The sequence below is a fragment of the Macaca thibetana genome, chromosome 6, assembly GCF_024542745.1.
Source record: "Macaca thibetana thibetana isolate TM-01 chromosome 6, ASM2454274v1, whole genome shotgun sequence".
NCBI lineage: Eukaryota > Metazoa > Chordata > Mammalia > Primates > Cercopithecidae > Macaca > Macaca thibetana.
In genome coordinates this window covers 175,746,552-175,764,211 of record NC_065583.1, presented here as the reverse complement: position 1 = coordinate 175,764,211, position 17,660 = coordinate 175,746,552, and the positions used below count along the sequence as shown (strand labels likewise).

At 61.3% G+C, this 17,660-nt stretch overlaps 1 protein-coding gene across 5 annotated transcripts in view; it reads left to right on the top strand.

The window, feature by feature from the left end:
- The first annotated feature begins 5,465 nt into the window (after nt 1-5,465).
- Nucleotides 5,466-17,660, top strand: part of NKD2 (NKD inhibitor of WNT signaling pathway 2) — a 34,269-nt gene continuing 22,074 nt past the window's right edge. For all 5 annotated transcript variants that reach the window (XM_050795208.1, XM_050795206.1, XM_050795207.1 and 2 more), the window contains exons 1-3: nt 5,466-5,708; nt 5,801-5,836; nt 6,108-6,187. In XM_050795208.1, coding sequence (XP_050651165.1) covers nt 5,684-5,708; nt 5,801-5,836; nt 6,108-6,187 — 141 coding nt within the window. In that variant the 5' untranslated portion in view covers nt 5,466-5,683. The remainder of the gene's footprint in view (nt 5,709-5,800; nt 5,837-6,107; nt 6,188-17,660) is intronic.

Sequence of the window (17,660 nt, the reverse complement as noted above, 5' to 3'; positions counted from 1 at the left end):
CCTGTGACGTGCCACAGTAGCGTTCTATCCCATGTTAGGCAGTGCTTTTCTTAGAAGTTCCCAAGGCTCACGCGAAGACCAGCCCGTGTGTGAATTTCAGTCTTGCCGGCTACTTCGGGTCTCGAGGCTCACGGGTTTGCTCGCACTATGGGGACAAAGCTGGGCACCAAAGTGGGTGTTGGCTCCGCGCATGCGCCTATTTCAACTCCAGCCACAGCCTCAGGCCAAGACAGTGTCTTCAAAAGAGGCTCCTGACCCCAGGGTCTGAGTTGGCTACACCATGCCTTCCAGACATGCCACACCGTGACGTCACGCCGCGGACGCCCCTCACACAGGGACACCCCCCACGCCGCGGACGCCCCTCACATAGGGACGCCCCCCACGCTGCGGACGCCCCTCACATAGGGACGCCCCCCACGCCGCGGACGCCCCTTCACACAGGGACGCCCCTCACATAGGGACGCCCCCCACGGACGCCCCTCACGCGGGACGGACCCCCTTCACACAGGGCCCCTCACACCCCTCACGCCGCGGACGCCCTCACACAGGGACGCCCCCCTCACCCGCGGACGCCCCTCACACAGGGACGCCCCTCACACAGGGACGCCCCTCAAACGGTGGACGCCCCTCACGCCGCGGACGCCCCTTCACCCAGGGACGCCCCTCACGCCGCGGACGCCCCTCACGCCGCGGACGCCCCTCACACACGGACGCCCCTCACACCGCAGACGCCCCTCAAACCGCAGACGCCCCTCACGCCGCGGACGCCCCTCACACAGGGACGCCCCTCACGCCGCGGACGCCCCTCACACAGGGACGCCCCTCAAACCGCGGACGCCCCTCAAACCGCAGACGCCCCTCACGCCGCGGACGCCCCTCACACAGGGACGCCCCTCAAACCGTGGACGCCCCTCAAACCGCAGACGCCCCTCACGCCGCGGACGCCCCTTCACCCAGGGACGCCCCTCACGCCGCGGACGCCCCTCACACAGGGACGCCCCTCAAACCGCGGACGCCCCTCAAACCGCAGACGCCCCTCACGCCGCGGACGCCCCTCACACAGGGACGCCCCTCAAACCGTGGACGCCCCTCAAACCGCAGACGCCCCTCACGCCGCAGACACCCCTTCACACAAGGACGCCCCTCACACAGGGACGCCCCTCACGCCGCGGACGCCCCTCACACAGGGACGCCCCTCACGCCGCGGACGCCCCTCACACACGGGGCACCCCTCACGCCACAGACACCCCTTCACACAGGGATGCCCCTCACACAGGGACGCCCCTCACGCCGCGGACACCCCTCATTCCGCGGACGTCCTTCACACAGGGGATGCCCCTCACGTCGCGACGCCCTTCACACAGCAGACGCCCCTCACACAGTGGATACGCTACGAAGCCCTCACGCGGCAGACGCCCCTCACGCGGCGGACGCCCTTCACGCTGCAGACGCCCCCTCACGCCACAACGCCCCCTCAGATGGCAAACACCCCTTACCGCAACGCCCCTCACACGGCGGATGCCTCCTGACTCCATGGACTTCCCACACACGGAGGACGCCCCTTGTCCGCGGATACGCCCTCTCACACTGCAGACACGCCGCGGACGCCCCCTCACGCACTCCACGCCCCCTCACGCAGTCCACGCCCCTTACGCCGTGACGCCCCCTCACGCGGTGGGCGCCCCTCCCAGCGACGCTCACCCACACGGTGGGCGCCCCTCGCCGCTACGCTCACCATCAGCGGACGCCCCTCATGCCTCCGACGCCCCTCACGCTGCAGACGCCGCTTCACGCCGCGGACGCACCTCACACAGCGGACATGCCTCGACGCCCCCTCACATGGCGGATGCCCCCCTCACGCTGCGCACGCCCCTCACACGGCGGACCCCGACCTCGCTGCCTTCTAAACCGGAGAGGAGGAGCCATGGCCACCGTGACAACCGCAAAACAGGATGAGCCCCGCCTCCCAGAAGGGTGGAGTCGCGGTGGGAGAGGCTGAGTTCACGAGGGTGTCCCAACCCGAGTGAGGAGCGCGCGGGTGCGCTTTTGTTCCCAAGGCCGCATGAGCGCCAAGGCCTCGCGGGGACAATGGCCACGGAGGGAGACGGGGTCCGTGGTGCCCCATGAACGCTGTTGGTGGGGACCCCGCGGCTGTGTCCGCTGAGGTGGAGGGGCCGGGAGGACAGAGCCCCGCGCACGCCGCCGCCCGCTTCGGAGCCTGCGGGTCCTGGGCTGGTGCAGAGAAGGGCGGGCCCAGGCGGCCGTGCTGGGAGCGGCGCCCCCTCACGCCGCGACGCTCCTCACACGGCGGATGCCTCGGCGTCCTGCGGCCGCACCTCCCCAGCCTGGAGGCCAGGCCCCTGCCCCGCCCGCTGCTGATGAGATAAGGAAAAGCTGTTTTGAAAAGCTGCGAGGAGGAGGACGCGCATTTTAACCTCCAGGGACGGCTTCAGCCCCGCTCTGCCCTTTGAAAGTGCTGGGAACGGATTTTATCAGCAGGCGAAACTGTCCTCAAAGCTCCGTGGCCCAGAGAAAGGCAGGGCGAGGACGACCATGGTCCCCGGACCAGCCCCCTGCAGGCTCAGCCTCGGAGCACCCCCGGACTGGACGTGCGGGCATCGGGGGTCCAGGCTGCTCCAGCAACCCCCCTGTGAGCCCGAGCCACGCTGCAGCCTCTGGTCACTTGTGGGGGTCCCCCGCGTCCTTTCCTCCAGGCCGGCAGTGGGCTGGGGCCGCAAGTGTCCCCGCATACACTGGCCGTTCCCCAGGGACAAGGACACTTGCCCTGAGAAGCTGCGGCTCCCGCCAGAAGGTCCCAGCTCGGGCTGTCCCGGGCAGACGCAGAGAGAAAGGCGAGGCGGGGACGGGCCTGAGGAACCTGGAAGTCCCTGCAGGGCCCCTGGAAGAGGCAGGCAGGGGGTTGCCCCACAGACAGGCCCAGGAGAGGACACCCGGGCTGGCATCCTGTGAGGAGGGCGTCCAGCAAACCACACTGGTCCCAAGGCCTCTACAAAAGTAGATGGGCACCTTACAGCAGCCATCACTGAGGCAGCATTAGGAAGGCGTGGTGGGTGCCCACTGGCCCCGCAGAGGGCAAGGGCATGCACACGCCAGAAGGGAACATCAAGGGGAGCAAAGAGAACCCCTTCCTCCTGAAATGGCTGAGGGGACCAGGCCGCCCTGTGATGCAAACATCTCAAGGGGCTCTCCCTTGGCGCTATCCCCTGTGGACTTTAACTCCCAGTTTGGAAAGTAACGATGTCATTTTCTGTGGTCTCAGGGTCCTAGTGAGCGTGTGAGGATAATAGTGTTACATGTTATGTAAAGGGATTGTGAACTGGCACGGGGGTGAGCTTTGCAGGGCCTGGAGCTGGTGACTCCAGCTCTGGAACAACCTCAGGTGGGCTCTGCCCTACCCAGGAGAAATGGTCATAAGAGGAAGAGTCCAGTGGGCGTTGGGGGCATAGGGACCATATAGGGTTGCCCTTTGAGCTGACAGCCCACCCCTGCCTCCCAGCTCCACCTGCCCTCCCAGGACATGTCCTCCCCAGACCTCCTGACATCTGCATTTAGCCAGGACCAGAGCTCAGCCACCTGAGGAGTGAGACACAATGGCCCACAATAGCCAACCTCCCCCAGTGAGACCTTCTCAGGGTCTTGGGAGGAGTGCCCATGAGTGTGTGAGGCAAGGCTCCCAGCCACACAAGGGTCACAAGACCACCAGCAGATCGTCACCCAGGATGGCTCACCAGTCCTCAAGTAGGGGCAGGATTTAGAGGCATGGAAATGGCTGCAATCCTCAGGCTGTGCTACTTTGCATAACATGTAATACTATTATTCTCACACACTCACTAGGACCCTGAAACCACAGGTGACATCGTTACTTTCCAAACTGGGAGTTAAAGTCCACATGGGGTAGTGCAAGGGAGAGAGGAGGGGCCGGAAGAGCCTGGGAGGGTGGCCCTGGCCCTGAAGCTGGACACCTGGACGCTACACCCAAGGGCACTCTGAGCCCATCCCAGGCAGGGCCTGGCCAGGTGCAACCCTGCTACAGGTGCCAGAGCTGTCTGCCTGCAGGAAGTGGCCCCTCCATTAGGGTTCTTCTGAGGATGCTGGGAATGGTTCGCAGGCAAGACTACTCCCAGCAGGGTTGGTGGCTCACGGGCAGCTCAGGTATCCGCAAACAGCCAGCACGGGGGTCTGCTGGGGTGGGGGCTGGCCTCTGGTTCAGCTTCCGGTTTTGCCACTGAGCAGCCTAGGTCTCTGTAAAATGGAGTGATGGCGGCATCTGCCCTGAGGATCGTCTGAGAATGGGAGGCAGTAATTAGCCTGAAAGGGCTTGGCTGGACGTCAGATCCAGAGGTGTAGGTCAGCGCTGAGCAGCCGCGGGACTGCGCTGCTCAGCTGGGAGACAGGGCTCCAGCCAGGGGAGTGGGAACAGAGAGATGGGGTGGGACCTGGGCCAGCTCAGTGGAGGCCTGGCAGGGCCTGAGCTGGGCAGGTGAGGGGTCCCCGACCGCCAGCCTCGGAGCTCCTCCACCAGGGACAGGAGATGCCCTGGCAGTGGGGTCACCCACTGAGGTTGGAGACGTGGGTGTGGCAACAGCCCATGGGGAAAATGCTGAGCTAGCTCTTGAAAGGCTAGAGAGATACAATGTATCAATGCAACAGTGCATGTCAGGGAGGAGATTCATGGGTAGGGAAGGGAGAAATGTCCCAGAAACAGGAGCAAGTTAGGGTTCCAGGAGGAGGTGAGGGAAGATGGTTCCTCTGAAGGTAAATAAGGAAGAGAGCCCCAAGGTACCCAGCAGGGTAGGAGGCAGAGAGGGGGTCCAGGGCAGGGTCCTGAGGGAGTGGTTTCCAGAGCCAGCCGGAGGATCTTGAGATGAGGCCAGGGAGGGAGCTGAAGCCACTGAATTGGACACGTGGAGGAGGCAGCGCAGGTGACCAGGCTTAGGGCTCCTGGGAGGCTCCCACACCCTCAAGGCACAGATCAGAGGAGACCCTGCCCAAACCAAAGACAAAGTAAGGGGGTGTAGGGCGCTTCCAGCCGGGGGGGGGGCCAACGCTGGTTCTTCATCAATTTGGAGCGCCAGGAGAGGGCGGGAACTAGTCCTGTACGGAGACCCCCCCACTTTGGGCTGCCCACACCCCCACCCCCTCTCAAGCAGCCAAGGGAGGCGGGTCCTCCCCTTCAAAGGGAGGGGCCCTCAGGCTCCTCTGGAATTGGACGTCTTGACCCAGGACGGCCTGGTGAGGGGTCGGAGCTGACTCCCGCCAGGCTCTGCTGCAGCCCCTGACCGCCCTTACGGGTGGCCAGGCCCGGTCCTCGTCGCTGTGGGGGGCTCCGGCTGGGGGCGGGGGTCGAGGCCGATGCGCTGCGGGCAGCGGCCGCCGGGGGCGCTGCGGGGGCCGCAGTTAAAGCCCCGGCGCGGGCGCACGCGCTCAGAGAGAGCTGGGCCGCCGCCGCTGCTGTCCCCGCGCTCTGCGCCCGGTGCCCTCCATATCCGCCCCGCGGCCCCCGGCTCCCCCGGCCCCGGCACGGCGTCAAGCCATCTTCCCTCACCTTCTACCGGAACCCTAGCTTGCTCCCGGCCCATGTGGCCCCCGCGGGCGCCCGGCATCAGCTCCAGAACTCAGCCTTGCACCTGAGCGCGGGGCCCGGCGGGGCGCGGCGGCGGCGATGGGGAAACTGCAGTCCAAGCACGGTGAGCCGCGGGCCGGGAGGGCGGGCGGGCGGGCGGGCGTGGGGCCGCCTCTCACTGTCGTTTTCCTCTCCCCGCGCCCCGCCGTGCCGCAGCCGCCGCCGCCCGCAAACGGAGAGAGAGCCCGGAAGGTGAGCGGGCGAGCGGACGGGCGGGGCGGGGCGGGGGGCGGCGACCCCGGCCGGGACCCTCGGAGCCAGGAGCCCGCGCGCGCCCTGTCCTGGAGCCAGCGGTGGGGGGACGGGGCCGCGGGTCTCCAGGAGCGCGCGGGACCCGCACGCCTGCCCCTGCGAGGTCTCCGGGAGATGGGGACACAGCGAAGGCGCAGCGCCCGCGGGGCTCACGGCGCGTTTCTTTTCCTACTCGGTGCGGGTTTCCCGCGCGTCCGCCCCCGGGCCGCAGGGGACAGCTTCGTGGGGTCAGCGTACGCGAGCGGCCGCAAAGGAGCGGAGGAAACGGAGCGGCGCGCGCGGGACAAGCAGGTAGGCGGCGGGGCGACGGCTGGGTCGCGCTGCGCACCCGCCTGGGGACAGGGAGCAGTGTCAGAGCTGTTCCTGGCGCCCACCCGCGGACAGGCCAGACGTGGGCCGCCATGGCCGCACGAGTTACCGAGGGGCCAGGAGAGCCCGTCCCTCCCCAGCCTCCAGGACGTCTGGGGGTCCCGTAGGGGAGGCCTTGCTAGTGTCCCGTGCTGGGTGGTGGGTGGAGGAATAGGAATTCCTTGTCCTAGGCTGGGGGCGGTGTGGGGGCTCTATGTTTCGGGCTGGAGGAACTGGGGGAGCGGGAGGGGCTGGACCTAGACGTCCCGGGCTGGGGGTCCTGGGAAGCGGGAATGCAGTACCCCGGTTGGAGGAGCTGGAGGAGCTGGAGGAGGGGTGGGAGGTACAGGCCTGGGGCATCACTGGCCAGAGCCTCAGTGCTCGCTCAGCAAACACGGCCAGAGTCAGAGGCCGCGGTGCTTCCCATCTCTGGGGGGCGGGGGGGTGACCACAGGCCTGCTAGAGGCTCAGGAGACAGAAGGACATCTGCACAGCTGTGGCCACCCAGACTGCAAGGCTGGCTTAGGACCCAGGTGGCCCTGAGTGTGGGTGAGGAAGGTTCTATGTCCAGGAGCAGAGAACTGTCCAGGTCTGGCATCCTGGAAGGGTCTGGGGTAAATTAGACCTGCATGTTTGCTGAGTGTGAGAAAGCTAACATTCAGTGGTCATCAGTGTCAGTGTGAACAGGATCGCTGTAGACAGGCCCACCAGGTGGCCAGGCCCACACTTGCCCCGTGCTTCCTCCCCCACTGTCCCCACAGGTCCCCAGACACAGACAGAGCATGCTGGGACACACAGTCAGTTTCTTTTTTGGAAAGATGTTCTTCTGGCAGTTGATTAAAAAAAGCTCTGGGCGTGTTTGGAGACATTTTCTGCAGCTCTGTCTTGAGAAGGGGCTTAGGTGTGCTTGGAAATTAAGACGCAATAGTTAGGATTGGTGTTTCCTGAGAGTGACCATCTAACTAACGCCTGTGACGGTAGGAAGCATGCTCTAAGGTACAGTAGCTTGGGTGGTCCTGTGAGCCTCCATCCGGGATAGGGAGACCAGGGTGAGGCCATCCAGGGAGCTGCCCCTGCCCCAATCTGGCTCTCTTTGCCAGTTACATTTGCACAGGGGCTTGCTGGTGAGTGGATGGTGCCATTTAGCAGCCAGGTTCTCCTAGTATGATTAGTCAGTGGTGTGAGCACCTGGGGTGGCCAGGTGTTCACCTCACTCAAGGTCAGGGCTTTGGCCGGCCCCTGTCCATTGGCCCATCAGCCTGGGGCCTTCTCCCTGGGAGGTGCGGCACCGTGAACCTTAAAATCCCTGAGCCAGCGCCCCCACCGTGAAGTGCGGCTCCCAGGGCCACGGCGGGAGGTCAGTGCGCTCTGGAAAATGCACGTGTTCCCCGTGTGGCTACGATGTCAACGTGAAGGCTGCTTGTGGGCATTTAGACCCGGCACTCCACTGGGACGTTTTCTTTAGAGAATAGTTTGGGGGTTGAGGCTTGCTTGGATTGTTACCTTCTAATTTTGCCATCATTTCATGAAAGAAAACTCCTTTCGGAGTTAAAATGAATAAACTCAGAATCAAAGGCTAGCCTGTGAATTAAATACATTTCAGCTTTCAGACAAAAGTGCTACTTTTCTGTATTTTCCACCTCTGGCCGTGACTCCGCCCACCTGGCATGGAGACCCCTAGGCCCAGGTGCGCCCTCACCTGGCCAGGTGCCCTCCCTGCCACATTGCTGTTCCTCTCACCTGGCAGCCGTGCCCCCGGCGACAGATCCTACCCAGGTCTGGGAGAGCCATGGCCACCACAGCAAAGTGTCTGGCCAAAAGTTAGGTGTTGAGTCCAGCGTCCCTCTGGCTCTTACTTTCTTCCTTCTTTGTGTAGTCCAGAGCCTTGCCTATCATCCTTGTCCTCCCAGGTGGTATCCACTGAGGAGGGCCAGTTCTGAGTCACCCAAGGCACCCCTCGTGATGCCTGGCTGGGGCCAGCGAGGGGACTCGCTCCTTCCCTTCTCCAAAATCCACCTCGTGGTTCCGTGCGAGGCATCCTGGATGCCACAGAACGGTGGCAGAGAACCCTGTGGAGATTGGGTGCACTAAGAGCCAAGACCTCCAACCTGCCCTCTCTCCCCAGCCACCAAAATAACACAAATGAGATTGGCCATTATTAATTCTCTGTGAGCAGTGCTGGCTCCTGCCTCTGTACGTGTCTGAAAACACCAACAGCAGCACTTTCCCAGACAGGTGTCTCTCTGCACCCCTGACGTGGCTCTCCCTGGTGACTCTGCGGAGCGCCACACTTTGCTTTTGGTGGGGCCCGCACGGCTTCATCACCGAGTGTCCCTGAAGGGCCAGGGCCATGGGATTGCTAGTGACGGTGCCATGAAGGTCTGGAGAGCGGATTGTGAGGGATCCGGAGTCTCTGAGGTTGTGCGTGGGTGAGGAGTGGTGCATGGTGGCAGTGCACTTGCGTGGCTGTTTTTAAAAGTGGTAGTGACTGCGGGGAGGATGGCTTCAGTCCTGGGAACAGGCTGCCCCTGCACACTCACCCTCACCATCTGGTCTGCAGAATAGCTTTGGTTTCCACGGTGCTCCCTGAGGCTGGCAGAAAACAGTTTCAAAGACAAGAGTCACTGTTAACTGGAATGTTGTGAACAGAGCACAGACGTCCATGAAGTAGCGCTGAGGAAGGTGCACTGGGGTAACTCCAGAGGCAACACTGGAGTGAACACTCATGACAGACCAGCCTGTGCGTTGAGGAGGCCGTGGCCCTGGCCTGCATGGGGGGCTCCTGCCCACATCTGCGGGAGGCCATGGGCACAGCTCTGATTGGCCTGTGTAGGGCAGGTCCCAACTTGCAGGATGCACTCGCCGGTCCCACCCCCATGCCATGGCCCTTCTGAATGTGCTAACATGGTACATGTTTCCCGGAAGGGAGCCGGGAAGAGCACAGCTGCAAGACATGCTGGCTCTGTCCAGGGCTGAGCTCCAGGCCAGGGCCCAGGCCTTCACCTGCACTGGCCTCTGGCTTCCCGCAGCAAACTCCGTCTGCCCTCGGCATGGCCTTGCTCACAGGAACTGGGGGCTCAGCCCCATTACATGACTTGATGCCTTCAGACTGGAGCCAGCCACAGCGCTGAGGACTGCAGCTGGCCTTCCCCCAGAGGCAGGGGTGGGGCTGCCCCTTCCCTGCCCCTCCTGGCCACCCAGAAGCCACCGCTCACCTGTCCTCTGTAGGGCCAGAGAGCTGGATGTGGCAGTGGAACGCCCAGTTCTTGGTCAGGGGGAGCAGTTTCTTGTAGAAGATCCTGGGAAATTCTTCATGGCTTCGAGCACAGTCTGGACACTACCACATCAACACAGAGATACGGGGTGGAGACAAGATACACATTTGCAGGAGAGACTCGGGCCAGCACACATGTGCCCAGAGACAAGGCAACATGGACCATGCTCTGCTTGGTGCTCGGCCACGTTCCACACAGAAGGAGAGGTTGTGGGTGCCCGGTCCAGCCAGCTCTGCATTTGAGGGTGCAAGCCACTCCAAGATGTCCAGGAGAACGGCAGCCTCCAAAGGGAGCAGGGGCACTTGGGGATGCCTCTAGCACAGACACTGAGGGCCGACCTTCTGTCTTCTGTGACCCGTGTTCCAGGACCCTGTGGCCTCATGCAGCTGAGGCCCATATGGGGCCTTGCGTCAGAACCGGCGGCGGCTGCAGTATGTCGTGGCTGCCCTTTGCTTTCTTTTTGGTGCCCTCTGCATGCCTGGCCCTTGGATACAGGCAGCTGTGTTCCTACCCTGGGATGTGGTCCGGCCATGTGGCAAGGCCAGCACAGACGTGCACAGAGGCTCAGGCACAGAGGGAGCGGAAGGGAGTTGCCAGGCCACCTGGCCATCCCCCCTTGTTGTGGGGGGCATCGAGGTCACCTCTGGGCACGCAGCCAATGGCAGCTGATGCCCAGCACCTGAGAGCCATGGGACAGACTGGACACCATGTATGTAGTTTCTGCGCCAGCCTGGGCCCTGGGGCCACCGAGGGCCATGTGTGCCCCCAAGCTCTCCACCAAGCCACAAGCATCCCCTGTCCTGCAGCAGAGGCTCTGGGGTGCTGACTGGGAGAGGCTGCTGCCGGTGCCCGGCCATGAGGCTGGGCCAGTAGATCTGTGTTGCCCATGGTGGAGGCCGGAGGCTGGCCGGTGGCATGGTCCTGCCCGCCCAGGTCACTGCGCCTGGACAGTGCAGGTGTGCGCTCTCACTGGCAGCCACCTCACTTTATGTCGGCCCCTGTGTCTGTGAAGTGCATCCTGACAGCCCTGCGCATGGGCCAGGCAAGTGTCTGGATGGAGGCCCTGGAGCGCAGGGCGTCCCTGCCGCAGGGCCTGGGGCTGGAGCTGGGGGTTTCACAGACAAGGCCGAAGAAAGAGCCCACAAGCCCGCAGCTGCATCTGGGGCAGCCGTCACCCCTGGACTTCCGAAACAGCTTCCTCAAGCTAAAACTGGCCATTCTGCTGCTGAATGAGCTGAAGGTTTAGATTTCTGCAGGTGAAAGAAGACAGGCGGCTTCGCTCTGCCCTCGTCAGTGGGAACCTCAGCCTGGTGCTGCTCCGTCCTCCTTCCTTCCTTCTTGTGGCTGAGTAATTTGAATTCCTTTGAGGTTTTCATCTTGTTTTGGCTAAAGAGCTTACATCTTTCCTTTTCTTAAAAAACCCAGGCTGGTTTGCAATCCTCAGAAACCGGTCATCAGCCCTGCAGCTTCGGGCCGCCCTGTGCCTGCTTTAGGGGGTTGGGGGTCCATCAGACACACGTGCGACTCCTGGGAGCCGCGGGAACTGTGGCTGGTGTGGGCCAAGGCGGTTGTGCCAGAAAGGGCAGGGCCGTCTCAAGTACCCGTCCACGAGTGCCCTTCGGTGCACTGGCCCCTGCTGTGCATGTCTCCCGTGTGAGCAGCAAGGTGATGGCGAGATTGGAAGTGCAGTTTCACCTGCCTCATAGGAGTGGCTGGCTCTCCTTTGCCCTTAGGTGGCCACCGCTTGTTCAGAGCTGCCTGAGCAGGCGGTAAGTCCATGGCCACCCCAGGTCTAGGCCCCGGCAGGGGGAAACGCGCACCTTGCCACTGTCCTGTCTAGGCTGGGGTTGGGAGTTCGGCTGTTTCTATTTCTCAGGAAGTCAGGAGTCTGGGCCAAGGGTTCCTGTCCTCCACCCTCGCTTTGCAGCCAAGGGATACCCACCTGGTCAGCCCTGACAGAGGCTGTGAACGATGTCCTGGTCAAAGACCACAGTTGGGAGCCACCATGTGGCCGTTTTACGTGTGACTGGGCCCCGTCGTCAGTACCAGGTTTCTGTCATCCCATCGTTAGCGGAGGCGGCTTGTGGGGTGGCTCACAGCCTCTGGACCCGGCTCCGGACCCAGTGCTGCCACTCACAGCCTGGCCACATCCCTCGTGCCTGGGCCGCCTGCTTCCCCTTGTGGTCCTGTGAGGAAAGACAAGGGACAGCTCCACACTCCATAAGGCCGGGCAGCGAGGGCCACCTGGAGAGCAGCCCGGTGTGGCCAAGCCCCTTGCTGGGCTTTTCCCCAAGTGCCAGGGTGCTCCAAGCCAGAGGGGTGCATGAGGCCATGAGCTCACGCCAAGATGCTGTGGGCCCGACCTGTACCGCACAGTCATCTGAGCTGTCAGCAAGCTCTCACTGGTTGGCAATGCCCACAGCCTCCCCGGTGTGGCCAGGTGTGGTGGGAGCAGAGGCCAGAGGGTGGGAGGGGGGTCTGCCCTCCTTCCTGTAGAGAGGAAGGCTCTGGCCTCCCGGCTGCTGTTCTTGAGTTGGCAAAGCCACACTTTACGGAAGCAGCAGTTCTTGAGGCCAGACATACCTGAGTTTGGAGTTGCCCAGCCTACCCCAGAATTTGTGGATAGCTACCTGCCAAGTCACTGGGTCCCTGGAGCTCTGAAGGCTGAGCCCTGTATCCTTCCTGCAGGGCTCTCAGACAGATGCCTGCATCAGAAAGTCCCTGGGTTATGAAGAAAGGCCCATGACACCCCCAGGTTGTTGGGGAAGCCTCAGGAGCATCAGGAAGCAGGAGGAAGCAGGAGCCCCTGCTTGGGTGAGGTCAGCGTTTAGGGGTGGTCCTGCCTGCTCATGCCGCTGCCGGCATTTCAGGGTGGGCTGCTCCCAGCGGGACTGCGGATCTGCCTGTCCATGTGTGGAACCCAAGGGGGCCTGTGCTGCGTCCTGGGGCACTCATGCTGGAGGGTTCCTGTGGCTCTGTCCTCTCACAAGTCTTGCCAACCATGGCCTCTCTCCTGTTGGACTTGCCTTCCTGAACATGGGGAGGGGTCCCAAGCCCAGGACCCCTAATCAGTTCCAAGGGCTCCAGAGCTTTCAGTCCCTGCCACCTTCTGAGCCATTGTCTGTCACAGATCATGACCATCAGCTGTCCCTGGAGGAGCCCTTCCCACAGGGCTACTGGGTTAACGCTGGAACCATGGGGAGGAGAAGGCGCGGTGTGTGAGGGGTCTGCTCAGGTAGCAGGATCCCCCCACATGCCGGACACTTCCCAGCGTGGGGCGAAGCTCGTGGTGCTGGCCTGGAGGGACACATGGTGCTGACCTGGGTCAGCACCGCTCCTCTGGCTGCCGCCTCTGGGCTACGAAGCCTGGACATGCTGGGACAGAAGCCTTGCAGAGACCGCGGTCTGATCCGCTCTCACAGTGAGCTGCACCCATGCTAGCTGATGGGAGCTTTAATTTGCTTTCATGTTGGCAAATACTTGGCAGGGCACCCTCTGGCAACCTTTCACGCTGGCGTTAAACAAATTGGGTTTGTTCGATCCTGTCCTGCGCAGAGCTGGAATTCACTGGCGGTGATGGCCAGCCCTCGGCAGCCGGAGGGGGAAGGTTTGTTTTCCTTTGTTCTGCAGAATTTTCCAGGGAAATTGTACATAGTTTTGCGCATCAGAATCAGAGAAGCCAAAAAGCATGAAATATTGTAATACAAACATTCAAATTGGAGATTATTTTAATGGTAAGTGTCTTGGTGGATTTGGACTGAGAGCTTTGCTGGAGGCCGATGGAAATGGGGGGTCCTTCCTTGCTGTCTCTGGTGAGGTTCCATGGCACTCACATCGGTGGCTGTCAGGACCCTCCAGGGCTCCCACCTGTCCTTAAGGCTGTGGTCTTGCATGGACCTACCTCTAGGACGAGGCCTCTCACATCCGCTAAGGGGGACATGGCAAGAGCTATAGCTGCTTTTGGGTAACAGAGCCCACCCCATCCTCGTTCCCACAAGGATAACAGAGCCGACCCCATCCTCATTCTCACAAAGGATAACAGAGCCGACTCTACCCTCGTTTCCACAAAGGATAACAGAGCCCACCCCACCCTCATTCCCACAAAGGATAACAGAGCCGACCCCATCCTCGTTCCCACAAAGGATAACAGAGCCGACCCCATCCTAGTTCCCACAAAGGATAACAGAGCCGACCCCATCCTAGTTCCCACAAAGGATAAAGGAGCCGGCCCTATCCTAGTTCTCACAAGGACCTGCCTGGACATGGTGCAAAGCTGCTGCCCCTGGTGGCCTCCCTGCTGCCCCGGGGACGTGGGTAGCCTGGCCCTCGGTGGCTGGCGTCTGGGCCTCAGCGTCACCCCACATCCCTCTGCGTGCCATCGCTGCCTGCTCTCTTGGCTGCCCAGATGTACCCGGTTCATCCGTCCTGAGGGCCCTGCCAGGCCAATGGCCAGGTCCGTGTGCCCTGCACCCTTTGGGGCAGCCACTCACGCTTGAGACCAGCCAACCCTAGACAGGGCTGGAGCAGGGGCCATTTCAGTGGCTCTGATTTTGCTCTTGAGGGCTGTGGTGTAACATGAAAGAACGTTGCCGTAGGCTTCCGGCCATGGGATTCCGGGACTGTCTTTGCCTTGTGCTGCTGTCACAGGCTTGTCCTGGGCACGCCCTCAAAAGGAGGAAACAAAAACAGAAGAGCTGAGTCCCGGAGCCAGGACCCCAACCCAGAAGCCCCCCGACCAAAGCCCGCACCCCCACCACCGGGCTGCCCTGCTGCCCCAGGGTCTGAGCTGCTCTCTGGCTGCTGGGAGAACCTGATGGTGGTTGCCAGAAGGAAGGCCGGCAGGGCCCTGGGTTCTGGGATGCGGGAGAGGCCAGGCATGGGTGCAGGGCCTGTGGTGCTGGGGTGTAAGAGAGGTCAGGCCTGTGGTGCTGGGGTGTGAGAGAGGCCAGGCTGGGGTGCAGGGCCTGGGGTGCTGGGGTGTGAGAGAGGCCAGGCTGGGGTGCAGGGCCTGTGGTGCTGGGGTGTGAGAGAGGCCAGGCTGGGGTGCAGGGCCTGGGGTGCTGGGGTGTGAGAGAGGCCAGGCTGGGGTGTGGGAGAGGCCGGGCAGGAGTAGGGGCTGCCGCTTGTTGTGGGTGTCAGGACAGTGTGTGGTGAGGAGGCATGGAGGAAGTGTGGCCCCCTGGAGGCTTCCAGGCTGGGTGGCCAGTGTAAAGGCCCTGAGGAGTAGACCTGGAGGATGGGACAGTAGCAGGCAGGGGGCTGCGGGAGATGGGGGGAGGAAGAATGGCGGCCCCCACCCATCTTCCTCTGCCTAGAAGGAGCCATGGGCACAGCCTACAGGTGTGCACTGGTCTCTGTGCTGTGGGAGGCCAGACCTGGTGTCTGTGAGGAGCACCACAGCTGCAGACCTGCCGGATGACCCTCGGGTGACACTTCAGGGTGGAGGACCCCCACCCACCCTGCGAGCCACATTCCTTGGGCTCCGAGCCTGTCCTCCCGTCTGTGGAGCAGGTGGAGCCACTAGCAGGGGCTTCTGGCCCTTCCTCTCCTGCTGTTGATTTGTTGCAAGTGATTTAGGTTTTCTGTAAAACAAAGCGAATGTGGGCCTGGGGAAGGCTCTCGCGGGTGTTTCATGAGCTTTCCCAGGCCTGAGACGCGTTTTAGGCGGCAGCCAGCTCACGTGTGTTGGGAGAGGCTGGTCACAGTCGGGCGACTCGGGGGCTTGTGCTCAGATGGTGACACCCAGCCCGCTTGTCCCCAGGGTGACGGGGAGGTGGCAAGAACTGGCAGCTGCCCCACAGGCTGAGCCAAGCCCAACAGAAAGGCCCAAGGCCGGAGCACAGAGGTGGCCCGGATGCTTCTGGCCAGTGGTCAGGACCCTGCCAGGCCTTGCTTGGAGGCGTCTTGTGTATGAGGGGAGCCCTGTCCATGCCAACCACCTGGCTTTGCCCAGGGGAAACTGCCCCGGAGGCCTGTTCTCAGGGTCTGTTTGCCTGTCGTGGGGAGAGCGTGGCGCAAGCTGGGTCCGCGGAGAGGAACGTCCTTGACCTCTGAAAGGGCTGAGAGCACCACCCCTGCTTTGGGCCATCTTGGGGGCAGCAGGTGGGGACGTTGCGCCTCTGTCCACAGCTCAGTCTGGGAGACTCAGAGCCCTGTCGGTGAGTCCTGGGTCAAAAGGGCATAGCGACCAGGCCAGAGTGCCACCTTCCTGCTGTCCCCTTGGCAGGGCTGTGATTGCCTCTAGCTCTAGTGACCGGGGCAGTGGTCCTGGCTGCCTGCACCTCCCCTGCCAATTATGTCCCCCATCTGCACCCCCCATGCTGGCTTCTCCTCTTTCGAGTTTGGAGTGTGACCCCAAGGCTTTGTGTGCTGCTCAGAGCTCAGCCTGTGCACCCTGCAGCCTCGGGCCCAGCGCCCTTCCTGAGATGAGATTGTGTGTCCTGTAACAAAGATGTGCGTGGTCTCCTCTGAACACTTCTTACCTCTCATGCGTGGGTTGTCACCACTCTCCCCTGAGAGTGGGCTGTGGCTCGTGTGGATGGCAGCTGCCAGGCATAGCCCCTGCCCCCTAGAGCCCTCTGCAGCCTCGGCCAATAGCAAAGTTGCAGGTGGGCACCAGGCCCTCCTTTCATCTCATGGAGCCCCTCGCCAGCCACAGCAGGGCCCATGTGGAAGTTCTGAGATTGTCATGTGCAGGGCATGCAACGGGGGTGCTTAAGAGAAAGAAAAGGCCTTGATTATTTGTTTGAGTAGCTCAGTCTCCAGGGTCTGGAGCTGTAATCAAATATAAGCCCCTCAACCAGCATTTCCCGCTGTTTCTCCCTGGTAAGGACATCGACGTTGCATGTTCACATGTGGTGTCTTCCAAATGAGAAAAAAGAAAACTCTGAAATGCAGTGTTATGCCCAGACCGTTTATTCCCCGAAGAAGACCACCAGAGTCCAGAGTCAAAGCTAAGCAGCAAGGATCTTTATTACAGGTTCGAACCTGGAACTCTCCCTCGCTCGTGAAACGAGACGGGCAGGAGAGCTCCCCCACTGAGCTCCGAGCAGTGTTATATAGTCTAAGAAAAGTGGGCATAGAGTTATTATACAAATCAGATATATGATTGGCTAGTGTTTGAACAAGGCGATTTGGCTAACTATGATTGGTTCCCGCCATTTCTGATATTTTGGTTCAAACTTTGAGGCGGGAGAGCAGGTTTATGGCAGCAAGAGTTTATCTTACTTAAACACGTCTTGTGACCTTGCCTCAGAACTTACAAAATCTCTGGTATGTGCAAAACAAAATCTCTGGTACGTGCAGAAAACCAGGTACTCACAGAACTTACGAAATCTCTGGTATGTGCAAAGATTAGAGAGCAGAACAAGGGTGTAGCGGGTGGGGGGGGGGGGTACACATCTATCTTTGTGTCCTTTCATTTCCCCCTTCTCATAAGTAACTGGATGTCCAATCTTGGATTTCCAGAGTCTTATAATATAGCCTCACTTTCTGGGTGCAGGAGAGGCTGGTGATGGCTACGGAGGACCATTAGTTGGATGGTATCAAACCTTTCTCTGACAAATTGTAAAATTTTATTTACCACACAGGGGCCTATAGTGAATAGAAGTAGTAAAGACATTAGGGGGCCTAAAAGGGGTGCCAGAAGGGAAAACATTGAAGAGCTCCACCAATTGTTAGCAGCTGTAGTGAATTGTTGCTTTTTCATTTCTAAGCTTAGTTCGTGTAGGCGTGACTCTTTCCTCAACTAACCCTGACTCATTTATATAGAAACAGCATTCTTCTTTGAGGAACATACAGGTACCTCCTTTCTCAGCCGTGAGTAAGTCTAAGGCTCTGCGGTTTTGAAGGGTGACCTGTGCTAGGGAGGTGAGCTGCTGCTGAAGGGAGGCTAGGGAATAAGCGGAGTCTTCCATAGCAACAGAGAACTGTTGTAACAGCTTGTCGTTTTCTATCATGGAGTGTTGTAGGGCCCCTCCTGCTAACCCCGCTGCGACGACAGAGGTGGTTAAGGATATTCCGGCAATTAGTGGTAGAAAAACTGCTCGTCTATGTCACGCAGTTTCAGTTGGGGCAGTCCCTGCCCAGCCTATGAACTCTGCCGGGGTCAGCAGGGTCAGTCGGGGAACTAGTGTAACAGG